At 47.1% G+C, this 27,113-nt stretch overlaps 1 protein-coding gene across 2 annotated transcripts in view; it reads left to right on the top strand.

Annotated features, from left to right (window-relative positions):
- Positions 1 to 27,113, top strand: part of NGEF (neuronal guanine nucleotide exchange factor) — a 116,786-nt gene that overhangs the window by 50,028 nt on the left and 39,645 nt on the right. The window contains exons 1-2 of one of the 2 annotated variants that reach the window (XM_061122481.1): positions 21,853 to 21,971; positions 22,681 to 22,823. In XM_061122481.1, coding sequence (XP_060978464.1) covers positions 21,865 to 21,971; positions 22,681 to 22,823 — 250 coding nt within the window. In that variant the 5' untranslated portion in view covers positions 21,853 to 21,864. Of the gene's footprint in view, positions 1 to 21,852; positions 21,972 to 22,680; positions 22,824 to 27,113 lie in introns of those variants that run through there. The other variant, XM_061122480.1, reaches the window with a different exon arrangement.

The raw sequence follows: 27,113 nt of genomic DNA, 5'->3' as shown, positions 1-27,113 counted from the left end.
TTTGGTTGTCCCAATCCTGTATCTTATTAGTTGTACTTTCCCTAATTCTTTGAATTCTTAATTTCAAAAATTTTACCTCCTGGCCTGGCCTTGGGGAGGATGTGCCTCCATCATTTATTAGATGTGACCTTAGGCAAGTTATTCAGGCTTGCTTTGACTCAGTTCATGCATCTTTAAATTGGGGGTAATAACAATGCTTAACTCACTGGAGGTGTTACAAAGAAAACTAAAATGCTGAGAACAATGGTCAATACCCATTATTACTCATCGAGGATTTACAAGTGCTCTAAATTCAGGGCCTTTGCTGCTCCCCCAACCATCAGTGTTGCCTGGATACTTTCTATTCATTCTTCAGGTCTCACTTAGCTTCTTCCAGAAAGCCTTCCCTGACCACCCCCCCGCCCCAGCATCCCTCCCTCACACTGCATGCCACAGGCTGCATTAGAAGCTTCTCTCTCAAGCTCACGTAGCACCATGTACTATCCCCATCATGTTTATTTCCTGATGACTTATCATTTCTATCAGATGATACTTTGTTCATGGTCACATCCCTAGGCCTCAGATAGCTGATAAATGAATGAAGTGGATGTTTGCCTCCCCTGTCATGGATTTGAGAAGGCAGTATCTTTTGTTTGAGGAACCATTCACACTGTCATCTATGTAACCCCCTGGTGTTGGGCAGTGCACAACCTGAGCTGCTGTACGTGACAACCCTGAGGACAAAATCAACAGCTGCTTTCATAGATGATCTGTTCTGTTATCCATATACTGGTACAAAGAATGAATCATTTTTGCGGTTAGCTGCTTTAAAACAGAAATCATTACTCTTGGCAGATGCTTCACCCCTGCAAGCCAGAGGAACGTATTATTTATGTGTTCATTCATTTAATAAATGTTTATTAAGCACCTCCACTGTTTTGAGTGCCAATTTCTATCAGAAAACTCCTTATTTGGTGCCTCAGGGACACATTAAGCAACCACTTCCCTGGAAATGTCTCAGAAAACCTCAGTGCCCTAAAGCCCATCGTCCAGGAGGCTATTGTTTAGCTTTAGTTGTGTGGCTCCGATGCATTCCTTGAAAAGGTTTCTAGATGCTTGGAAAGGTTTCTAGACCCCAATCACCTCAAGTCATGCTCTGTGGAAAGAACTGTGACCTTGACTACATGACCTGAAGGCAATACAGAACAGCTCTTCCAGGGGAGATTCTGGTTGTTGGCAGATTACTGAGAAGTTTGTGCCACTTAATTCTCATAAAAGGATGTATGTCAACGATCCTCTGGCCTGATTTCTTACTGCCTGTTCCTCACTCATTCATTTAGTATGTTGGTTGTGTAGGAATAGCAGTCACAGATTTAAACCACCAATATTGAGAGGTAGATACACTAATCCCTTTTTAAAGGTAGGTTGGTAAAGTCAATTGGTTATATTGCCAAAACTTCACAGCAAAAAGATGGCAAAGTTAGAACATACAAGCCCCAAAATATTGTTTTGCGAATAATACTATTTCCTTGTAGAAAATGATATATGAAGTTAACTAATCTACTATTGGAAAGACATAGTAATTAGTAAAAAGTTACTAGAAGCAATGAGAGATCATCTCCCAGAATTTATACTGAAATGTACGTTGGCTGGTATATAAAAAGAAAAGCAAATACCACACAGCGGAAGAGTTTCTGAAATTTAATAAGTATTACCCTGCTCTACAGGCTCCCCAGGTGGCGCTAGTGGTTACGAACACACTTGCCAATGCAGGAGACAGATGTAAAGACGGGGGTTTGATCCCTGGGTCAGGGAGATCCCCTGGAGAAGGGAAAGGCAAGCCACTCCAGTATTATTGCCTGGAGAATCCCATGGACAGAGGAACCTGGCAGGCGACATTCCATGGGGTTGCAAAGAGTCAGACATAATGAGAAGCTAACACACACCCTACTCTACAGAGTCACAAGAAAGTAATGAAAGAACGTACGGAAAATATTGAAAACAGTGCTTGCCACATAGTGGGTCCTTGATAAATATCTGTCAGAGCTCAAACAGCTTGAATTTCCTCTGTAATTCTTATACGTATTAACAATTCTTATATTACATGGTTCTTATGTATTGTCCTTGGATTTATATTCCTATCTCCAGTTTCCATTAGCATGACTCTGGCCTTATTTTTAAAGATCTGCCTTAGTCACCACACAGAGCACACATAGCCCAGGTCTTCGCCTGAGGCGTGAGCCCCAGCCTCTCATCCACAGAGCCCCCTGGAGCCCACTGAAGGTTTTGCGGCCCCTTCATCCTGTGGTAACCTGGGTTTTGCCCCTGGAGGGTGCCAGGCCCTCACAGGCTTTGTGCTTCACCTTGGCCTTTCAACTCCAGCCGCAAAGCCTCCACTAAGCCTCTGGCTCACGTTCCAGGATAAGTGAGCCACAGAAAGACAAATGCTGTGTGCCTTCACCCATGAGACATCTAAAAAATAAACCAGCAAAACGGAAACAGACTTACAGATACAGAGAGCAAAGTAGTGGCTGTCAGTGGGAAGAGAGGGAGGGGTAAGATGTGGGAGGGAGATAAATAGACACAAACTACTGGGCATGAAAAAAATAAGACACAAGGATGTCATGTATAAATCAGAGAACATAACTGATATTTTATTTTATTTTATTTATTTATTTTTTTCATAGCTGATATTTTATAACTTTAACAGAATTCAATGGAACATAATCTGTAAAAATATTGAATCACTATGTTGTTCATCTGAAACCGGGCTTCCCTGGTGGCTCAGATGGTAAAGAATCTGCCTGCAATGCAGGGTTCAATCCTTGAGTTGGGACTATCCCCTGGAGAAGGTAACGATTACTCAATCCAGTAAAACCAGTAATTGACTAGTAAAACTAGTCAATCAGCTATACTTCAATTTTTAAAAAGGAGATACCAAGAAAAACTGCCACTCAAAATTTCCGGTCACACTGACAACAGCGATAGGGTCAAGCAAGTCATCTTTCTTACAAGAATCCATGGGAGGGACTTCCCTGGTGGTCCAGTGGTTAAGACTCTAATCTTCCACTTCAGGGGCCATGGGTTCGAGCCCTGGTTGAGGAACTAAAATTCCGCATGCTGCATGGAGTAGCCAAATACATTAAATTAGTGTTTAAAAAAGTAATTCGTGGGAGAGAGGACTTCTTTTGCCCACAAACAATGTACTGGGATTTCCACTGAACATAAGGGAATGGCTTCCCAGCTGGCTCAGAGGGTAAAGCATCTGCCTACAATGCAGGAGACCTGGGTTCGATCCCTGGAATGGGAAGATCCCCTGGAGAAGGAAATGGCACCCCACTCCTGGGGTGAAGCTTCCTGGAGAAGCCTGGTAGGCTACAGTCCATGGGGTCACAAAGAGTTGGACACGACTGAGCAACTTCACTTTCACTTTTAAGGGAATGGGTTGGGGGTAGGTTACAGAGAGAAAAGAGTGAGTGGCAGGGCCCTTGGCACCCTGGAGGCCCCGAGAGCCTCCACGCAGCGAGAGAGCCTCCACGCAGCGAGAGAGCCTCCACGCAGAGAGAGGCACGCAGAGCCCTGGAGAGAGTGGCAGACCTCCCCGCCCTCCCCTCACCTCGGCTTTCTCTCTCTGACGTGGGTAATTGGCACCGTCGGCCTCCCAAATCCTGACACTGCCAGTCATGCAACTACAAAACCTCCAAATTAAGATCTTGACTCCGCGCTGTAACATAATCGCCTGCTCTATTTTGGCCAAGTTTAATTAGTATGTCAGGAGTCAGGTCTTCCCAGGTTGCAAAGTCACGTGCCAGCCAAGACAAGGCCACCCCGCCTGGCCTGGGGAGAGAGCTGAGAACCTGTAACAAGCCAAAGAGGCGACATGCTGGATCTGGGCTCAAGGCGGAACATCAAATCACAGGTAGTGCATTTTACCACAAGAGTCTGCTACATGGAAAGAGGGCCAGAGGCAGTGCCTGGGAGGGTTCACGAGTGGAAAACCCCGAGCTGACCGAGATAACTCCCGCCCCCCCCAGACAGGACACGACTGAGCTGACTCTCTCTCTCTCACACACACACACACACAATAGGTAATTAACACATTGGAGACAGTCTATAAACTGGGCTAGAAAGTAAATTCTACCCATATACAGGATATGCTGGGCAGAATGCTTGGCATCAGGTCCGTCTGACCCCATCTGCCTTTCTCCTGTTCCCCTGCCATCCAGGGGAATGTACATACATATACAGATACACACACACAGTGTCCTCAGAGCCCTCAAGTAGCAACTGACACCAACGTATAAATTTTCAGCTTTCTTGTGACCAAGGGGCAGTTCATGTCCCAGAGCCCCTCTGGAAGAAGCTGAGACAGGCTCATCCTGAAACCCTCAAGCTTGGCATTTCATCTCTTCACTTCTTCCCTCCCTCTCTCATATTTCCTGGGAGCTCTTCCTTAAGGGGGCTTCCCTGGAGGCTCGGATGGTTAAGAATCTGCCTGCAATGCAGAAGACCCAAGTTGGATCCTGGGTTGGGAAGATCCCCTGCAGGAGGGAGTGGAAACCCATTCCAGTATTCTTGCCTGGAGAATCCCATGGACAGAGGAGCCTGGTGAGCTACAGTCCATGGGGTCACAAAGAGTCAGACACGACTGAGTGACTAACACACACGCACGTGCACATTTGTCAGCTCTTCTTCCTTTTTTCTGAAGCGTGCGGTGAAATCAATCATAGGTTAGTGAGAAGGAGAATGAAGTGACAGACAGGCAGAAGTCTGGTTTTGATGGCCACCGTTTCAGGACAAACCGTCTCAGACAAGGGCAGGGCGGCAGTGGCAAGGGGTCTCCCTGGAAGTGACCTGAGGTCACAGCAACCGCCAGGACTAGGAGGCTCCCCGAGCCCCTCCTCGCCCACTCGGCCCTGGAACAGCATGGGTCCATGCACAGAGGTCTTGCCCTCTTGATTGTCCTTTCGGTAAAACTGGAATACAGCTCTCTAGCCTGACTGAAGGCAGGGGCTGGACCAAAAGACCTTGTGAGGCCCCTCTTTGCCTCCCGAGACCCTCATCTCCAGGCCTAAGACCTTGCCCACCCTCCAGTGGGAAAGTGGAGTCAGGAATCCTGGGGAGGAGGGAGAGGAGAAAGGAGAGGGGAGGGGCTGCGAGTCGACCCCGCTGCCCAAGACTCGGCACCCAGAGCCCTCACTGATACTTCCACTCATACATATCTTAGAAATGAGCTTTCCCTGCAAAATGACCCATGTTTTCAGTTTTTTGGCAGCACTGTGCGGCTTATAGCATGTTTGTTCCCTGACCAGGGATTGAACCCAGGCCCTCAGCAGTGAGAGCATGGAATCCTAACCAGTGGACCACCAGATAATTCCCAGGTCATGCTTAAAAAAAAAACAAAAAAAACTTAGACAAACAAAACAGCTCACTGAATGTACTAATCCATTGGAAAGCCATATTATCTTAAAAATTAAAACAAGCAAAAGATATGAAAAACATCACTGAACCAAGTTGGCTTTGCCCCACAAGCAGCAAGCCAAAATTCTGAGATGCCAAGGTTTGCAGCAGCGAAAGAGTTTACAGAGGAAAAGGGCAGGCCAAGGCATGTGGGAAGCCTGGGGAGCTGGGGAGGGGAGACTGGGGGAAAGATTCAGGCTTGTCTTCCTGCGCAGGTGAAACCAAGCTACAGGCCTCTGCGTGTTCAAAAATGGAGGCTCTTAGCACCATGTGAGGGTGGAGTTTTCGGCCCTCTGATGTCGAAGGGTCTCTGTGTGAACACTTGCTAGTGCCCGGTTGGCTGAAACTAGACACAAGTGACTCCAAGTTCCTGGAAAACAACTCAGGAGGCAAACATCTTATCGCTTAGGCTAAACCCCGTTTGAAAGAAATGCAAGTTTTAAAATGACCTTGATTCATAAAGGCAGGAGACGTGGATTTGACTAATAATTCCCCACGGTTTCAAAAAGATTATTCACAAAAGAAAAATACAAAGCCATCATAAACGCATACAAGAAACCAACTTCACTGGTAAAGAAAAAAAAATGCGAAACAGAGCATGATATAATTTTTCATGTATCACACTGGCAAATTGCTTAAAATTCAAATCCTGAATACCAGAAAGGGTACAGAGAGAGACACTGGTTGAGTATAAATTGGTATAACATTTTGTAGTTTAATGGAATACGTGAAAAGCAATAAAAATGCTCTTAAACTTTGACCAAGAGTCTCTCCTGAAAAAACAAACCAGAAATCGGATAAAGGTGTTTATCACTGAGCTATTCACAGTTCATTGTGTCAGATGGATGTTCTTGAGTACCTAGTAGAATCCAGGCTTTGCTCTAGGTACCAGGGGGTCGGCAGTGGACAGAAGACCTCAAGCTCTGCCTTCCTGGGGCTCACATTCCAGTAGGGCCTCCTTTGGGCCACCTCACCTAGCAAAGACCACTTCATTCCTTCAGCCTTTATACCATGCCTGACTCAATATCCTATACCTTACATCGGATTGCATTTAAAATTGATTGTTAATACGGTTTTTTAAACCAAATGTGCTTTTTCTCTAAGTACTTTTTTTCCTTTCCCCCAATTTTTTATAAAGAAAGAAATTTAACATACAGAAAAATGGAAACAAAAGTACAACGAACTCCCATGTACGCTCAACCTAGATCCTCTAAATTATTAACACCTAGCATATTTGCATGCTCTTTCTCCCTCCTCTGTTTCCACTAAATCATGAGAAAGTAAATTGCAGGCATCAAACACTTCTCCCCTAAACATCCATCATAAAGCTTCTAGGAATAAGATTATTCTTCTACATAATCACAATGCCCTTCTCACGCCTAAGAACATTCACAATCATTCCATAATCTATCTAACAGCCAGTCGATATTCAATTTTCTTCCACTTTTCCCCAAAATGCCTTTTTTTGTTTTTGGCTTTGGGATATCAGTTCCCTGACCAAGGATTGAACCCAGGCCACCAAAGTGAAAGCTCTGAGCACTAACTGCTGGACTGCCAGGGAATTCTCCCCTAAAATGCCTTTTACAGCTGGGGTTCATGTTGTTCATTGGCTCAGTCGTGTCTGATTCTTCGCAACCTCATGGACTGCAGCCGCCCAGGCTTCCCTGTCCTTCACAATCTCCCGAAGTCGTCTCAAACTCGTGTCCATTGAATCGATGATGCCATCCAACCCTGTCATCCTCTGTTGCCCGCTTCTCCTCCTGCCCACAACCTTTCCCAGAACCAGGGTCTTTTCCAAACTTGTGAATCAAGGTCTAATCAAAATTTGAGCACTGCATTTGTCAGGTGCTCTCCTTAGAGTCCTATCATCTCAACAGTCTCCCCATTTTTTTCCATGACTGACTTTGTGAAAATCCAGGCTTATCAACTGCAGAATGGCCTCCATCGTGTCTTTGTCTGACTACATCCCTGTGCAGGGTTTTAACTTGTTCCTTTACTCCCTATATTCTCTAGCTCTGAAAGTCAGAGCTAGACACTTGGTTAGATTCATGTTAAACATTTTCAGCAAGAATGCACCCAGGTGGTGTGTACTTCAAACTGTACCCCATCCAGAGGCATTAATGTCAGCTGGCCTGCTATTCCTGATGCTAAATTTGAGCGTTTGGTTAATTCAGATGCTGCCAGATTGCTCCAAAGTAAAGCTATAATTTTTTTCCTTTTGCAACTAACAGGTTATCTGTAAAAGTGATAGTTTGAGACCATGTACTTACCCTCTTTCCTTCACTCAGTGGCTTTTAGCATCCATAATGATTCTTCCTAAATCAACCATTGCATTGGGAATTACAAAATGGGAATGTTCTTTTATTCCTCCTTCTTATATTAATCAGTATTCAGTGAAGAAGTCCTCTTCTCTGTCTTTTGTTTTATTTTGTTTTTGAGTTTTACTGTGAATTCATGTAGTTATTTGTTGTTGTGGTTTAATTCAATATATCCATTGAATCTATTAGTGTCTTATTCCCGTTGGTGTTCAAACTGTCACAAATTTGGCCAGTAAAAGCCCTTTAAGCTGACTTTTATGTCCCTTTGATATATTTCTTCATGTCCTTGAGCACTTCCTCATTATCTGACACAGGAAGATCTTAATATAATTTCTATATCCCAATCCTGGAGTCAGCCATTTCTCCAAGAAGTCCCAGTTCCTGAAAGGATTTTGAAAATGCAGAATAATATCTAGAAACCAAGATCTTTGGGCTCTATGTGCTCATTACTACTGGAAAGTCATTGCTACTACAGTAGACAGAGCTATGAAATGTGTGTGCATGTGTATACACACACGCACACATGTGAGTTCACATGGACACCTTCAATTCCAGTGCAACACACAGCATTCCTACCCTTCCTCCCTATTCCATATGAGGCCCTCGGTTCTCAACATCAGTGTATTTACTATAGGATAATGCTTTCTCCTATGAACACACAAAGAAGAATGTCACAGTTACCCTACCTGTACCATAACCAATAACGAACCTCCCATATTAGTCTCCCAGGGCAGCTGCAATAAAGCACCACAAAGGGTGGCTTAAGAGCAACAGAACTTTGTTCTCTCACAGTCTTGGAGATCACAAGTCCAAAATCAAGGCATGGCCACACTCTGAAGGCTGCTGGGGAGAACCCGTTCCATGCCTCTCCCCTAATTTCTTGGGGGTGCTCGCCACCCTTGGCATTCCTTAGCTTGTAGATGCATCGCTCCAGTTTCTGCCAGCATCTTCACACAGTGTTCTCCTGTCTACGTGTCTATGTCTCTGTGCCCAGATTTCCCTCTTCTTAAGACACCAGTTACTGGATTAGGGCTCATCAGTATATCATCTTAAGGCCATGACATCTGTAAAGACCCTGTTTCCAAATCAAGTCACATTCAAGGTACCAGGCATTGGGATCTCAATGTATCTTTTTAGGGTACACAGCTCAATCCAGAACACCTACCAAGTAAAGTTTAAAATGTCTTTGCTCTTTTTTATTCCTAGAATAGATCTCAGTAACAGCACAAAGACAGAACACGTTTTTAAAATTGCTTGAATTTTTTTCTCTCATTTCTCTCATTTTCTCTCATTTATTTCTCTCATTCTCTATCAATTTGATAATTATTAAGGCTCATTTGTTTCCATTTATTTTCAATTCTAGGATTTGATGCTCCCCCATACTTTTAATCTTTCGAAAACTATTTGAATATGTAAAACATCTACATGGTTATACATTCAAAACTACATAAAAAGTACATTCAGAAAGATCTTACTCTCTACCCTAACTCTGGAAATAACCATCTTTACTAGTTTCCCTTTTTTCCTTCCTGTGTTTCCTATTTGGGACAGGGGTGCAGTGGGGTGTACAATTATATGACTTCCTCTTCTTTAGTTCACAAACTGCATGCAGTCTTCCATACCTCGCTTCTTTCACCTAGCTTTGGAAATCACTCCATATCAGTTCAGAAACACCTTCCTCATTCTCAGTTCTGCCACACAGGACTTCATCCTGTGACTATACCATGGTGTATTCAACCAACCTTCTTTGCATGGGTATGTGGGTTGTTTCCAATATTTTGCTATCAAAATAATGCCATGGAGAGTGACCTTGTGCACATTTTGTTTCATATTTCAGGATGTGTCTTCAGGGTAATTCTGAGAAATGGAATTTCTGGGTCAAAGGGATAATGCCTGTTGTTTTAGTTCAACCAGGCCCTTCTAACAAAATAACATAGAATGGGTGGTTTGTAAGCTGCAAACATTTATTTCTTACAGTTCTCGAGGCTGGGAAAGCCAAGATCAAGACAAGGGATCTCTCTAGGGCCTCTTTTATAAAGGCACTAATCTCATTGATAAGGACCCCACCCTCATGACCTAATCATCCTCCAAAAGCCCCACCTCCATCACTTCAGGGGTTAGGATTTCAGCATACGAATTTGTTGCTGCTGTTCAGTCACCCAGGTGTGTCCGACTCTTTGCTACCCCATGGATGGCAGCACGCCAAGCCTCTCTGTCCCTCACCATCTCCTGAAGTTTGCCCGAGTTCATGTCCATTGCACTGGTGATGCCATCCAGCCATCTCATCCTCTGATGCCCTCTTCTCCTTCTGCCCTCAATCTTTCCCAGCATCAGGAACTTTTCCATGAGTCAGCTGTTCACATCAGATGACCAAAATACTGGAGTTTCAGCTTTAGCATCAGTCCTTCCAACGAGTATTCAGTGTTGATTTCCCTTAAGATTGACTGCTTTTATCTCCTTGCTCTCCAAGGGACTTTCAAGAGTCTTCTCCAGCACCACAGTTCAAAGGCATCAATTCTTCAATGCTCTGCCTTCTTTATGGTCCAGCTCTCACAACAGTAAGTGACCACTGGGAAGACCATAACCTTGACTATATGGACCTTTGTCAGCAGAGTAATGTCTCTGCGTTTCAACACACTGTCTAGGTTTGTCACAGATTTCCTGCCAAGAAGCAAACGTCTTCTGATCTCGTGGCTGCAGTCATCATCCACAGTGATTTTACAGCCCAAGAAGAGGAAATCTGTTACGACTTCCACGTTTTCCCCTCTATTTGCCATGAAGTAATGGGGCTGGATGCCATGATCTCAGTTTTTTTAATATTTAGTTTTAAGCCAGTTCTTTCACTCTCCTCCTTCACCCTCATCAAGAGGCTCTTTAGTTCCTTTTCACTTTCTGCCATTAGCGTGGTATCATCTGCATATCTGATGCTATCGATGTTTCTCCCGCCTATCTTGATTCCAGCTTCAGCTATTCGTAAGGCCTCCTCAGATAACCACTTTGCCTTCTTGCTTTTCCTTTTCTTTGGAGTGGTTTTGTTCGCTGCCTCCTGTACAATATTACAGACCTCCATCCATAGTTCTTCAGGCACATTGTTAACTAGATCTAATTCCTTGAATCTATTCATTACCTCCACTGCATATTCATAGGAGATTTGATTCAAGTCATGCCTGGCTTTCCCCACTTTCTCTAAGCCTGAATTTTGCTATGAGAAGCTGCTGATCCGAGTCACAGTCGGCTCCAGGTCTTGTTTTTGCTGACTATATACAGCTTCTCCATCTTCTCTGGGTGGGTCTGTGGGGGAACATAAACAGTCTGGGGCTTCCCTGGTGGCTCAGCAGTAAAAAAAAAATCTGCCTTCAATGCAAGAGACACAGGAGTCGTGGTTTTGATTCCTGGGTCAGGAAGATCCCCTGGAGTTGGGCATGGCAATCCACTCCAATATTCTTGCCAGGAAAATCCCATGGACAGAGGAGCCTGGCGGGCTACGGTTCATGGAGTTGCAAAGAGTCAGACACCACTGAAGCAGCTGAGCACACACGCACACACTTGGTCCATTGAACTTGTGTGGTTCTGTTAGTTATGGCAAGATCCCTTCCACATGAGGTGGGACAGTTTTGCTCTCCCATCAGCAATGCACAGCACCTGTTTCCCCTGAAGATTTTCAGGTTGGTCATAACAGAAAATTTAGTGCACTCCGTCTTTAAGACACACACACAGTCGATGGAGATTAACAGCCTGTGAAGGAAACGGAGGCCTTGGGTTAGGAAGGGACACGGCGTATGCTCAGGTGCCCTCAACAGGAAGGAATTTTCCGGTTCTGTTCTGTCATTTCTCTGACTCACAGTGTCAACGAGGCTTTTCTCTCTCCTGGTAAAAATCCATCACTTCTTACAGAAAACATTCAGCTGATGACAGGTTAGAGTCTCCTTCTTTTTAAAGAACAAATGCTAATTTCAAATGCAAGAATGCTGAGCTTAAGACCCTCCTTTGAGACTCCCTACAAAAGACCCTCTTTGTTAGGAAGAAAAGAGACAAATAAGGACCATCTTATCCTGAGCCTAATAAAGAAACCAGCCTCGAGATCCCGCTGACTCTGTGACAAATAAAAGCTACTCCAAGGGCTGAGCAACACTTTAGAAATAGCAATAATTTAGCATGCAATCTTCACTGCGTGGAAAAAATGAGACATGGGTTTAAAATTAGGAAAAGAAGCATCAACTGGTCAGCTCAGGGGAGGGGTGAACTACAAATAGGTAAAGAAACAAGAATGAAATTTCACTTCTCTGCTGGTAAGCTGCTGTTTCCCCCAGGAAATGATGGTATTTCAGCTACCAGTGCACTCACTTGCTTAGGGAGTAGCAAGGAGAGGAGGTTTGAGGAAAGGGTTTGTAAACATTTCTCTGACTGTAATTTACCGAGAAACACTGGGAAGAGACCAAAAGAACGCCTATACTTTCACACCTCCTCCACTTCACCTCCATCCGGCGACAATGTCTTGAATGTCCAGGATGCACAAGGTCTCTCCCAACATAGTGGCGGCAGGGGGTTGAGGGGGCGCGGGAAGGGAAACATTAGTCAGGCTGAGTCCTGTCTCCATGCACAGTCCAAGAGGACAGAGAACTCATTCTCCAAGAAAATGATCACACCTCCAGAGCAGCCCTGGTGAAGTGCTACAGGAGATCCTTAGCCATGGGATGGGATGCAGGGTGGGCTTCATGGGGCAGGTGGCGTTTAAGCCAGCACACGTGGGACAGAGCCATGCAGCTGGGCAGAGAAAGGCTTGTGGTGTGGGGAGAACCGCCTTTTACTGGAGACAGTCATTTCTTGGATGACTCCTTTAATGAGACCAGGACTACAGTGAAAAAAAATAAAGCAGCATTCTGGTTAGGAGTGTACACGTGGGTTTGTGGAAGGTAAAGGGGGATTTCTGGGGGAAAAAAGACTATTTATACAACCAGGCAGATCAGAATATCAGGTAAGTGCTTTAATTTTAGAGATGCCAGGAAGTAATCTACTGTAAAACTTGAATTCGTGAGTCTTTGGAAACTGAAGAGCTTTTAAAAGATAGGTTTATGTAATGAATTGAGTTGTTTTTCCCCAAGTAAATCTAGAGAATGTACCCTAATGAACTGTACTCAGCTCCCCCTTTTCAACTTCATCAAGACTCCCTATGGTCATATGAACACTTTAAACTCATGTTCTAAGTGTTTGCACACTAAGGGATTGATGTTTTCAAGTAATTTTTTCCCTTATTACATAAGTGACACATTTTTTGCAAAAAAAAAATTTTTTTTAAACACATATGAGTAAAAAGATGAAAATTCCCTCAGAATCTGACCAATCAACTACTAGTACTATGAAATGTTTTTGGTGATCATTCTTCCAGTCCTTTTCAAATGTATATGTATGCTTAAAAGTCTATAAAGTCTAACTCTATAAACAGAATAAGATTGTACTACCATCCAGTTTGGGAATCTACTTTTCTAGTCAGTATATTATGGGCATCTTTCCAGATTTTCAAAAAATCATTTTAGGGACTTCTCTGGTGGTCCACTGGTTAAGAATCCGCCTTGCATGCAGGGGACACAAGTTTGATCCCTGGTTGGGGAACTAAGATCCCACCTGCCAAAGAACAACTAAAGTGCACCTCACTGTGTGCTACAATGAAGACCTCGCCTGCCGCAGCTAAGACACGATGCAGCCAGATAAATGAATATTTTTAAATGAATAAATAAAAGTATGTTCCCTGCTCCAACCAAAAAAAAAAAGATCATTTTAATGATATTTTATTTTAGAGACATGTCATAATTTATTTTTTAACTTTTTATTTTATATAGGAATATAGCCAATGAACAATGTTGTGATAGTTTAAGGTGAACAGCAAAGGGACTCAGCCATACATATGTATGTATCCACTCTCCCCCACACTCCCCTCCCATCCAGGCAGCCACCTAACAATGAGCAGGGTTTCCTGTGCTGTACCGTTGGTCCTTGTTGATTATCCCTTTTAAATACTTCGGTGTGTACAGAGATGTCAAAATTTAAATAGTCAATCTCCTGTTATTGGACAGTTAGGCTACTCCAACTATTCCATTATGATAAATAACACCACAATAAACATTCTTGTTGCTAACTTTCCACATGGATTCCTACAGTTCATTAGGATACATTCCTAGAAATACAATCTCTTTGCCAAAGAGTATGAACATTTGCAGATTTACGAAATGAATGCCCTCTAAAAAGGTTGCATCAACTCGCATGCCCACCTCCAGAAGCAAACAGGAGTTCATAAGGCTTGGCTAACACTGGCTGATCAGTTTTTTAATTCTTTGACTGCTGTGTATCTGATATGATTTTGAAATATCGTGCTTTGTCTTTACAATAACATTCCTTTGTTTATTGTACACTGTGGTCACCAGTTCCCTTATTTCAGAAACTTCAAATAGATACTCCCAACAGTAGTCAAAAGCTTTGAATTCCTGGGATGAAACAAAAGGCATTTTTGTCATCATGGTGACGGGCAGTCAAGGGCCTGGAAGCAGGCACCCTGTTTGGTAGGACACCTCATTCGAGCCTGTAATAGCCCTTGTAAAGTGACCAGTCTCTACCAAAGACATCTTGGTCTTTTTATGAGACTCTAAATCCTTGAACGTTTAGTCCTGGTGACTCAACATAGAACATTCTTTCTAGTGGATGTTAAGGACGAGGTGGTTTGTTTCAGTAGGAAATAAGAAGTTTTTGCACTACTTACTTCTTGCTAAGGAAAGCATTTCTCTAAAATCCAATTAGATTTTAGAAAATTGCCATTTTCAAGGAACAACGTATGAATAACGTCTAGTTATTAATTTTGTCAACTATTAACACGTGCTTTTCCTTCAAGTCTATTTTATTCATGATGGACATCTTTTTCTTTCTGGTTTCATACCTTAAATAATTTTACTACATTTGGTTAATAGTTAAGGCAATGCATTCTCCATCACAATAAGTGCAGACTTCCAAATAATAATAATAGTATCACTTTCTATCTGTATAGTGTGCTATAGTTTACAAAATGGTCTAATTAATATAGGACTAAATTAGATCTAACTATTTAATTTGTAAAGTGATTTAAAATGAATAAATGTTTAAATGGGAGAAAGTAGGGTATTAATGCCTTCACAGTTTGAGTTCCAACTAAGAGTGTATAAATCCTAATGGCCACAACCTAACATGTAACTGATGTGTACAGAGGCAACTCAAAATCTCATTTTCTCCAAATTTCAAAATAACTGTATTTTCCCTTAGGCCCCTCTTATTTCCGAAATGCTCCTATTGGTCAAAGTATATGACATCACCCACAATCAAAATCCTCAGACCCCATGTGTTTCTGGCTCCCTGGTTAGTAATGTTCCAAACAAACCCATATTCCAGGCTCTCTTTTATTTTCTGCAGTTTCAGATAAAGACACAGCATTATAGCATCTTACCCATGAGTTATATTGGGGAGCCTGTTTTGAGAAATACATTTCCATCAAGGCCATACAATTGTCTGCATCTCATAATTGACTATATGGCCACTATTTGTCTCAGCCTTTGAAGGACGGTACCAGGGACACACAAACCATCAAAGTGTTTTGGAAATTTTGACATTTCACTAGCCACGTAACATCATCCAGGCCCCTCTCACGCCTGGAAGTGGAGCAAAGCTTGGCTGCCTATTTTTGATTCCAAAGATGTATTCAACAGAGCAATGTCAAATCTTCGGCAGCTAAGCCCTAAGACCACAATGCCTTCTTCCCGTGATCACTGAAACCTGTCCAACACTCACATATCTCCCTAAACCAGGCAAATATTTGCATGCATCTCTTCATCCCTCTAGGTTTTTCCCTGTTTAAGCAAAACTATAAACAATCGTCCACCCTAGCAACCACGTCAAAAAAGAACAAAAACAAAACGCTTCTCACTTCACCAAAACAGTGAATCCAGTTTTCATAGGTTTTTTTGATTCACCACAGCAGGTCAGTTACATCCTCAACACTTGGTGCATCAAACCCCAGAAGGCCTGCTAGTTCCCAAAGGGGTCGGTTAAAGAAATATCTTCATTAACCAAAGAAAGGCAAGATGTAATACCAAGGGCGTGCTAATGTTACACTCAATAACTGCAGAAGAGAGACTGAAACCCAGGACACGGCAACAGAACAGCTATCAACTTCCCCATATTTTTTTATTCACTCTTTCCCGATGCCTCCTGGATGGGCAGGATGCTGGAGATGCAGAGATAAATGACATCTTCAGAGCTGCCCCATCCCCACACCTCAGGTCACTGGGAAGAGGAACCGTGAAAGTGGGCAATAACAGGGCAGAGCAAGCAGAGCAAAGACAGAGCCGTGGGTGCTCTCGGGGTGACCCAGGTCCCTGGGTCAGAATGGATGCCATGATATCTCATTGTGACTTTTATTTGCATTTTTTTGACTAGTAAGAGGGTAAAAACACTGTTTCCCACCCTTTCGGCCTTTGGGATGTCTTCTTTTGAGAACTGACTATTCAGATCTCTTGCCAATATATGATTGAGTATTTCTGCTTGCTTTTTCCTTGCTGATTTTGGAGACCTTTGTCATAGGTATAGTGAATATCTTCTCTCATTTTGGGAGTGAGAAGCCACTGCAGGCTGTACCTTAACTCTGTTAGCAAGGAAGTACCGGCCAGGTGCTGGGGTGGGGGAGGTCACTGAAGACAGCAGATGGATGGAAACAGATGTGCTTGAGGAAAACTAACCCACCAGTTGTGTATGGGGCAGACTGAGGGAGAGAAAAAGAGATCAAGAAAACCGAAGGCTATAAGAGGAATATAGTCACCGTATTTTAGGCCGGATTCAAGGTTTGTAAAGTCGGGGACAGCGCACAAGACCTCCATCAGTTCCAAAATTCATGAGAAGGACTCAGAACTATTACTTAATGGTTATGGTTTATTACAGTGAAAAGCTACAGTTTTAAATCAGACAAGGGTAGAGATGCACAGGACAGCATCCGTAAAAGTTCCACTCGGAACTTTCAGTTATCTTGTCCCTATGAAACTGCAGACAGCCAACATCCCTGGGGAACAGGATGTGACCATACTGCCAGCCAGGAAGCTCCTCTGGGCCTGGGAACCCAGGGCTTTTACTGGGGCTCCATCAGCTAGGACTGACTGGCTACCCAGGTGACTGACCTCCGTCTTCAGCCCCTCTGGAGGTCAAGCTGTTGTCACATGGCCCAAAGCCTCCACCTTATCTGATGTGGCCCCAGCCCCTGGGTAAGCAAAGACACTCTGATCAGGTATTTCAGTGGCTTAGCTAGGTCACCTCCCAGGAGCCCAAGGAAAAGGCCAGACCTCTCTTTAGGTAAGATTAATAAACAGGGATAAACTGATTGTGTTTGAAACATTTCTATAACATGTGACAATCCCACATTTACAAATGAGCCTCATGGTAAAAATCAAGGAAAGATCTCCACCTCCACGTCACCAGTAAAATATTTCCAACTATGCAACAGAAGAATCTACTTCCAGGAGAGTCTTCTTGTGGGGAAATCTTCTTATCTCACCGACTTGTTGGACATGAGTTTGAGTCAGCTCCGGGAGCTGGTGATGGACAAGGAAGCCTGGTGTGCTGCAGTCCAAGGGGTTGCAAAGAGTCAGACACGACTGAGCAACTGGACTGAACTGAATGGCTTCTCTTGGAGCTGCAGAGAGAGAAACTACGTCTTGTCCTTTTCCTAACTGTCCTAATTTGGGAGGTCACTTAGCTTCTGTGGATTGACGGCTGGCACTGCCTCTCTGGTTTAAATGTGTTGATTTTCAAGGCAACTGAAAGGTATTTTAAGAATGACAAAAATAAATTGTGTTTATAGATTTAAAATATATACTTAATTAAGAGTTATCAAGTACCTGTTTCTAGAAGATTTTAAATGTATATTTGAGGATTTTCTTCTCACTACAAAGTCACTTTCCTACTAGATGTAAGCATACAGATACATTTTAATGTTTGGTAATCTGGTGGTATATCATACGGCCCTAAATTTTGAAAAGTATTTATTTATTCATTTCTTTTACTTGACTGTGTGGGATCTTTTCTTGCCATGCCCGGGCTCTCTAGCCGTGTCATGCAGGTTTAATTGCCCAGAGGCACGTGGGATTGCAACAAGTTCCCCAACAAGGGATCAAACTGGAGTCCCTGCATTGGAAGGCAGATTCTCAACTACTGGACCACCAGGGAAGTCTCCCTAAAAATATTCAGAATAAGAAAACAGAAATTTGCCACTCCTTATCCCACACAATGCAGTCTTGACTTACTAGCACATACTTCCAAAATTGACCATTAGCCAGCTTTGGGATCTTGGGCTTGTCATTTCAACCCTCTGGTTCTGCTGCTTCTTTTTCTAAATAAGAACTGGACCAGATCATTTCTAACTTCCTTCTGCTTCTAACAATTCTCCCTCAGAATAAAGTTGATGTTTTGTAAACATACATGGGAACTCCTGAAGACTGAGGTTGCTACACAAATAAGAATCCACTTCGTTTCTAATATTTACCTTTTATAACCCAAAGTAAGAAATAATCTTTAGATAAAATACATAAAAAATTAAATATTTTTTAAGAAACATATCATTAATTCCTTAACAAATACAGAGAAACAACTATGGACTAATGGAGCATAAATACTTAAAATATTTACCTGTACTTTATTTTGTGAATGATTCAGAATGAAATGTCAGTTAAATAGAGACTTTAATAATAGCCTGCCCAGTAAGCACCAAGTGTGATAGAAAATAGAACATGGGGAATGGAATGTAGCTTCAGGTGATATGCCTTCAGAACTCAGTGACTTTCTAAACTGATTTTATAATTAGAAGGATATTTTTAGCTTATTTTTCAATTGGAAGGTTTTATTATACTCATCTTAATATACGTAATTTCACTTGAATATTTTCTGATTTTAAAAAAAGGATCTTTCCTCCTTGGTGCAGCCCTGTGTTCCCAGCTTCCATTTAGTTTTATACCACGTTTCAGGGGTGCTGAAACCATGCAAAGCAGCAGGTCCCAGTGACTGCCCACCCACTGCACCTCCCGGGACCCCGAGGAAAGACATCAGGACAGCAGGGTGACCAGTCCATGTCTCGGTGTAGGGACAGCCCTATTCACCTCGAATACAGTGCCAGGCGGTGCTGCCGCTTACACAGAGTTAAAGGCCCAGTGGCGATGCCCTAGGGAGCCTCAGCCAGGAAGGGTGAGGACTTAGGGGGTGGATTGGGCAGAGTCCTAGCAGAGGAAGATGGCAAGGAGTGGGATACATGGTAAAGAGCCTGTTACAGAGCCAGGAGGTGATCTTCACCCACAGGGGTTGGGACACCAGCAGAGGTTTGTAAGCAGAGAAGAGACAAGAGCAGACCCATAGGTTAAAAGGGGGACAGAGAGAAGGCTGGACAGAAAGAGTGAAAGTGAAAGTGACTCAGTTGTGTCTGACTCTTTGCAACCCTGTGGACTATACAGTCCATGGAATTCTCCAGGCCAGAATACTGGAGTGGGTAGCCTTTCCCTTCTCCAGGGCATCTTCCCAACCCAGGGATCGAACCCAGGTCTCCCGCATTGCAGGCAGATTCTTTACCAGCTGAGCCACCAGGGAAGCCTGGGCAGAGAGAGAGAGAGGGGTCCAAATACCAAAGAGGGGACTGCTTTGAAAGCCTTAAAGGATTCAGGGGACAGTGAGGCTTTGACCTGGGGGGTGACAGGAGGTACAAGCGCACTTGAGGCTGGCTCTGGGTTCTGCCTGGTCTCCTGGTTGGCTGGGGGGCATCTGGCAAGGGGAATGTGAGCGCTAGTGGAGTGTTTAGCAGACATCCCAGTGGAGAAGGCCGGTTGACAGATGAAAGTGCAGAGCTCGAGAGAGGACTGTCTGGAGAGACTCAGAATGAGTCAAGGAAGGGAGGGGCTTGGATTGGAGATGATGACCAGATGGTTGTCGTGCAAATATCCTGGGGCCTTAAGGGCAAGAAGAGACCAGACCTGTGCGTTCTGGCCTTTCGGGGGGGAATGGGGCTAAGAGGCAGGTATAGGAACCGGTTTGTGTCAGCCTGAGCACCTGTTGAATGGAATGCGCCCAGATCGCCAGGGGTGCCCACTGTAGTCTGCGTAGGGGAGTTAGTTTCCTCCAGGCAAGAAAAACTGACTCATTTGAAAAGACCCCGATGCTGGGAAAGATTGAAGGAGTGAAGAGAAGGGGACAACAGAGGATGAGATGGTTGGATGGCATCAGCGACTCAATGGACATGAGTTTGAGTAAGCTCTGGCATTTGGTGAGGGACAGGGAGGCCTGGCGTGCAGCAGTCCATGGGGTCGTGAAGAGTCGGACACGACTGAGCGACTGAACTGAACTGAACTGAGGCAAGAAGGCCCCTTCCTAAAATGCTTTCTCACTGCTGCCGCGAGCTCTAGGCGGCTGGCTAAGTAAGTAAGTGTTAGGCGCTCAGTCACGCCAGACTCTGCGACCCCATGGACTGCAGCCCACCAGGCTCCTCTGTCCATGAGATTTTTCCAGGCAAGGATACTGGAGTGGGTTGCCATTTCCTTCTCCAAGGGATCTTCCCAACCCAGAGATCGAATCCGGGTCTCCTGCACTGCAGGGAGATAGGCGGCTGGCTAAAGATGTATTAAAGCCAAACAGCTAACTAGTTGGTGAACCCCTCCCACCAGGAGTATTTGCATCGGGAAAAAACGGGGAATTTGTTAATTTAAACAAATGCCCCGTGGGAGGACCGTGCAGGGGGAGATGCGGAGATTTCCCACGTTGGCCTAGTCTGTACTGCCCTGCACCCAGGTGCCCTCTGGAGAGCTGGGCTGGTCTTGGCCGGCAGAGACGGCTGTCCGGGGATCCGCACCGCCCAGGGTAGCGGCGAGGGGGATGGGCTGCGCGCAGAAAAGGACGCCAGGGATTGCAGCCACTTGTCTTGCTGGACTTGGAGTCGGATTTTGGAGCCGTCCCTCTAGATTTCTACTTCACACCCGACCACTCGCACTCCCCTCCGCTCCAGTTTCCCATGTTTGCTCTCTGTATCCCTAAGCGCGTTGAACTAGCTAACACAGAGGCGGTTGTTGTTGCTTAGTTGCTAAGTCTGACTCTGCGACCCCGTAGACTGTATGTAGCCTGCCAGGTTCCTCTGTCTATGGGATTCTCCAGGCAAGAATACTGGAATGGGCTGCCATTTCCTCCTCCAGGGGATCTTCCATAGCCAGGGATCGAACCCACCTCTCCTGCTTGGCGGGCAGTTTTCTTTGCCTTCCAAAAGTCAGTGTGAGTGGGCAGGGGGACTGAGGGTAGGATTGAAGACACTTTGTTTCTCCTCCTCTCTCCCCTGTACCCATCCCGGGCCGCCAAGGCCTCGGGGTACCTGGGGGCAGCCAGATTCCTCCGTGAGAGGCCTCGCCGCTGGCCCCCTCTCCACAGTCTGGTCAGGAGCGGACGCCCTCGAGGGTCCCTCTCGGGGCTGGACCCGGGGCGGCTGAGGCGGGGGTCTTCTGGCCGGTCCCTGTGAAGGACCGCAGGGGATGTGCGGCGTGGGCAAGGCGGGGGTTTGAGGGCGAACCGGGCAGAGGGTCGCCTCGCCCTTTCCTTCCAAGCTCGCCCCGCGATCTGGCGAGGTCTGGCCAGATGTCGAGCAAGGGCCCAGAAGACCAAGACCGCAGCGCGCCGGCCCCCACCCATCCTGCCCTCCAAGTCTCCTTTGGTGGGGCCAGGCCCGCGGCCGAGGAGCGAGGCGCGGATCGGCGGTGAGGTCCCGGGCCGCAGTCGGCGCCCTGTGGGCCCGGGTCGCGCCGGGTCCAGGCTCCCCCGCCCCGCTGCCGCCCGGCCTCGCCCCCGCCGCGCGCGCCCCTCCCGCCTCCCCCGTTGCCGTGGCAACCCCGGGAGCCTCCAGGCGCGCGCCCGCCCGCCCGCCTGCTGGAGCGCTCGGCGGCGGCGGCGGCGGCGGCGGCAGCTCCGGCTCCAGCCGAGCGCGCGGTGACCCCGCTCCGGAGCCCGTTCGTCGCCCCCGGCCCGGCTCGGGGCCCCCAGCGCGGCTCCCGACCCGGCCCCAGAGCCGGCCTGGCTGCCGGCCCTCATGGAGCTGCTGGCCGCAGCCTTCAACGCCGCCTGCGCCGTGGACCACGACAGCTCCACCTCGGAGAGCGACACGCGCGACTCAGCGGCGGGACACCTGCCCGGCAGGTGAGGACGAGCGGCCGTGCCGACCCCCGAGCGCCGCCGCTGCGCGTCCGTGGCCCCAACTGGCGTCTCCGGCCAGGGACGCCTACCCGAACGGCCTGTCCCCCGCACCCCTTCCCGCGGACCAGGCAGCCCCTCACTGCCCTCCGCGGCCCCTCGTCGTGCCGGCAAGCCGCCTGGGATCGGGGGTGCGCCCCAGCCGGACCGCCGACACCCCGGTCCCCGTCCTGGCCGCCTCCCGCGCCCTCTCCCGGGAACCCTGGGCGCACGCGTCCCGTTGGGCTCCCAGTCTCCGCGCCGCGTGGCCCTGGGGCGGTCGCTACCCGGAGGGGACAGGGGGCCGTGTGACGGCGCGCGGTGCAGGGTGCGCAGTGCGCGCAGGGCTCCTGGCCGCGGGACCCGTCGGGGCGGCCGCTCGGCGCCGCGGAGCGGACAGGGCGCGCCAAGTTTCCGACGCCTGCCCGCGAGCTCCGAAAACATGAAGGTCTGGGCGGGCTGGGGTGGGAATGAATCACCCGGTCGCGCCCTGGTGCGGTGACAAAAAGGGCCTGTGGGGCGCGCTCGGCCGGGAGGGGCGGCGGCGGCGGCGGCCGCTCGGCCTGGGCATCCCTGGGCAGAGTCCAGTTGGCCAGGGCCGCCCGTGCGAACGCCTCTCGCGGGCTGGCCGAGGTGGGTCGCTGCTTAAAAATAACCCGCCCTGCCCCTCCTACAGCGAGTCGTCCTCCACCCCAGGAAATGGGGCCACGCCCGAGGAGTTCCCAGCCCTCGCCGACAGCCCCACCACGCTCACCGAGGCCTTGCAGATGATCCACCCTATTCCCGCCGACTCCTGGAGAAACCTCATCGAACAAATAGGTGGGTGTCCCTGGCGGCGACGCGGCGTCCCTGGGGGGAAACGGGGGCTCCTGGTGGGCTCAGGGGAACCCTGCTCCTGGAATGCAGTTGCGTTTCACCTGGGCAAAACGCACCTGACAAGGAAGGTTCTTAACATATTTGGCTCTAATGGTTCCATAGGCAAAACTGCCGCACGTTACTAGTAAGCTGTATAATTGGGCTTGAGCGAATGTGTTTCTTTCCTGCTCCCTTGGACAGGTGTACTTGCCCAGCTCTTTCCTGGGCAAGGAGGGCTTTCTGTCCTCTTATCTTTTCTGCCAGGAAGTCCAGGGGCGAAGTGCTTCTGGGCCATGCAGGAGGGAGGGCTCCGTGAGCCACTCTGGCCATCCCAGGGGGCTGGGGTAGACCTGGAAAGGGAGAGGGGTCTGCAGAGAGTCAGGCTGACCCGAGCCATTCTGGAAGGAGAAGCAATGACCAACGTTGCTCCAGGGAGGAGAGGTACGGTAGAGAGAAGGCGGGAGCCCCAGAGGCCCTCACCCTCACTCCCCGGGTTAGGGAGAGAAGCCTGGATCCACCTGCCTGTTCCCATTGTGGCTGGAAGTCCAGCTGCCTCACAGCTGCAGCTGAGACTCTGAAAGCAGTCCGTGGAGTGGGAAGGTGTCCCAGGAACCCGAGCACTTGCAATTAAAATAATTGTTGATGACATCGAACTAGTTCTCATTGTCCTCACCAGAGGGGGCTGTGAGTGCCTAACATGGGGAATGGGACGGCCTCTAGATCTTTTCTGTTCAGTGTTGTCAGAGCAGCCGTTTATTCATTGAATTAAAATTTGACTTGAAAATGCCCTTCCCTAAGTTGATCATCATTGTCCTTCATCCCAAACACTCGGACAGACACAAAGTGTCTCTCGTAGAAGGGGGCTTCCTTTGCCCTGGGACACCGGTGTTTAGGAGACTTTTCAGGCAAGTTCTCTCTTCCCCTGGCTGGGGTTTTTCTGGACTGAACCCTGGGAGGAGCTGAGCCCCTGCAAAGCTGAGGGTGGAGCCCTACACAATTAAGCCTCGCCAGACTCCAGGATTTTGTTCCCAGCCCCCTGGATGTAGGGCTGGGTGGTAGCAGCTTTTCCCTTTGTTCGCTGGGGCAAATGGAGAGGGGCTGTTCTGAGGACAGGCACCCACGAAAATCCCTTTGTCCCACCTCGGTCACATTGCCCTTCATAGCGAGGAGGGCCAGTGTGGCCTCAGCATAAGCTGGGAGCCTTGACTCTCACCCTCTAGAAAGGGATACCTCTGGCTGGGATCAACGTCAGAACTAGGAAGGAAATCGGGGTGGGGGTGGGGAGATCCGTGCCTCAAATCACGGGGAGAGAGGCTCCCTTCTGCGGCGTGGGCATGTGGAGACCTCCTTCCTGCGGAGCCAGCGGCATCAGCTCAAGGCTGGGAGTTGGAAGCCCTGAACTGGGGTACAGCGCTCCTCCTGGCCCTCGTTTCCTCCTGTGGTGAACAGTGGAGACTGACATCCCCAGGCGTTTCTCCCACCATTGGCTGGTGGGAGAATATGTATTTCCGGCTTCTGGGCTGGATCCCGGGTAGGTGCTCAACAGATGTGCTGAACACGCAGGGCCGAGGCTGCCTCCTTCTCACATCCTTCGTCCTCGACTCGAGGCCTGTGCCAAGCAGATTCCTACAAGAGGCCAGCTGCTCCCACTTAGCTCAGTGAATGAAGGGGATTCTTTGCCAGGTATCAGGAGAGGACAACACGTTCCTAAAGACGCAGAGGAGTTAAGAGGGGAGGAAAGTGGGAAGACGCTGGGCATTTATGCACCACTGTGTTGGACTGCGGCGGCTCCCACTCAGGCCAGGAGAGAATGATGCCAGGACTGGGTGGCGTGGTGTACAATTGTCGTTGTTGCTGGTGGCCCTAGAGGTCACAGACCCCGAGGCCCTGTGATTGTGCGTGTGTGTGTTTGCGTGTGCACACGTGCGTGTGTGTCCTGTGGTTGTCTCTGGCACCTAGCAAATGCTTGGGGCCTAGGAGGTGCTCACTAAGAAACAAAATTCCCTGCCCTTTGGAAGTTTCTATCTGAAGAATTCAAAGGAAAAAGAAGAAAAAATTCTCTTCAAAAAGTAAGATTTTGAAGGACTCCAGGAGCCTTGCTTCTGCAGGGCAGCATGGCCAGCCTGATATAGATCATTTTAATTAAGAGAGATGAGAACTGAGCCTTCTAATTCTGCTTGGATATAATACCAGGTACAGGCTTTTACAGGGAAAGTTAATTTTGCTTAATGAATGTACAAAATTGAAAAACATGATACATCATCAGTATATCTCAAATACAAAACTTTAATCTGCTAATCTAGTTCCTCAGTTATAGCTACTTTGTTTCTATTGTAATCTGAATTTTAAGGCTAATAAAAATAAACACATTACCAAAAAAAAAAAAGGTTACCCAGTGTGTCAGATAATCCTTTGTAATCACAGTAACTCCAGGAAAACTGGTATTTAAATTCATATTCTGAAGGCTTCAGAAAGAAGTATGAAGTTTTAAGAAAATGCTAAAATTACTTGTATTGGAAGTCTTTGGCTTAGTCTAATAGAATATCCAGGTTTAAAAAAAAAAAATGACCTGAAAGAATGAATGTATTCTGTCAGTCCAGGAATGAGGAAGAAAGTTCTGGAGTTGGTTCAAGTCAAGCAGTCACCTAGCTCCCTTCCCTCCTCCATTCTCAGTGTTTGGGCTTCATGTCACCAGGTGGCTGCCACAGCTCCATGCCTCACATCCTCAAGCAGTCACATATAAAAACCAATAAGTAAATAAAAGCAGCTTGTCCAGGGATCAAACCCATGTCCTCTGCATTGGCAGGCAAATTCTTAACCTCTGGGCCACCAGGGAAGTTCCCCTGGTTTCTTTAAACCTCCATAAAAATAGTATTGAAATCACAGAAGATTAATTGATACAGAGTTGCCAACAATAGTTATATCTTATGCTTATCACTGAACCGGTTTGTGTACTGGCTTTAAACCTCTGCCATTACAGCTCAATCTGGGTTGCATTTAGCATAGATTTAGATTCTCTTTTTCGTTCCTTTGTCAAATTAACTCCATGATGTAATCTGCTAGATTCTAATGTAAAATCACATCACCTTTTTTTTTTTTAAGTAAAGCTATATTAATCATAAAGGATTTATAATTTAGCATTATGGAGCATAAGAAGCCAAGTAATTTAACCCACATGTAATTTATTGGGTTCCTATTATTTATAAACTATGAATATAATTTATCCAGCCATTTTTCAGGACTTAGAAGATGGTCTGTTTTTCCCTTCCTTTTCTCTTCAGGTTAGATGTACTTAGCAATTAAAGAAGGAATAATAGGTAATATTTATACTGCATTGCGTGAGAAAGTGCTTTACAAGTAGTACACTTATCCTTGTTAGAACTTTCCCAGGAAAATCATCTTTTGGGCGGGGGGGCGGGGGGCAGTTTGTGCCAGGTCTTACCTGTGGCACACAGGATCTTTGATCTGTGTTGCAGCACACGGTATCTAGTTCCCTGACCAGGAATTGAACCCTGGCCCCCTGCAATGAGAGCAAGGAGTCTTAGCCACTGGACCACCAGGGAGGTCCCCATCTTTGTTTTTATAGATAGAAATATCAAGGGCCCCAACTGCTCTCCCAGGCTCCAGACCAGTCCAGCTGCCCACCTGCGTAGCCATCAGGTGGACCCACATCTCTCCACCACCCTATCCCCAGTCAGACCCTCCTCCCATGTTCCCCATCTCCTGAATAGGGCCACCAGCCCTCCCCTGCCTACTGGTCACCCGAATATCAGTCGTCACCCAGCACCCGCCAATCACCAGGCCCCATCTTATACCATGTAACTATCCCTGAATCAGGCACACGGCCCCATCCTTCCCCCACCACGGTGTGCGGGCCTCCATCACCGCTCCCCTGGAGAGTGGCCATGGCCTCTTTCTTCCCGTCCGTGGGCCTCCTACAATGCAGACCAGAGCTGCTTGCCTGAGGGGCTTCCCCTGGGGCTTGCCTTTTGCCCGCAGGATGGGTAAGACCCCAGAGGTGACCCTCTTCTCTTCCCAGTCTCATCGCCAGCTGGGCAGCCCTGCCTCCCCTCTCCCTGGGCCGGGAGCCTTCTTGCCCCTGATCTTTTCCACTGCTCCTCTGTGGGGAGACCATCCCTCGCCCTGTGGCCAGGACATCTGAAAAGGAATTTTTCCCTGTGGAGGTGCTGCATTTTTACTGACTCCTCTGTACCCCCAAATCTCCTTGGAAACTCAGAAGGCACTTATTTCAGA

The sequence above is a fragment of the Dama dama genome, chromosome 20 (genome assembly GCF_033118175.1).
Source record: "Dama dama isolate Ldn47 chromosome 20, ASM3311817v1, whole genome shotgun sequence".
Lineage (NCBI taxonomy): Eukaryota > Metazoa > Chordata > Mammalia > Artiodactyla > Cervidae > Dama > Dama dama.
This window is presented reverse-complemented; position numbering and strand designations above follow the sequence as displayed.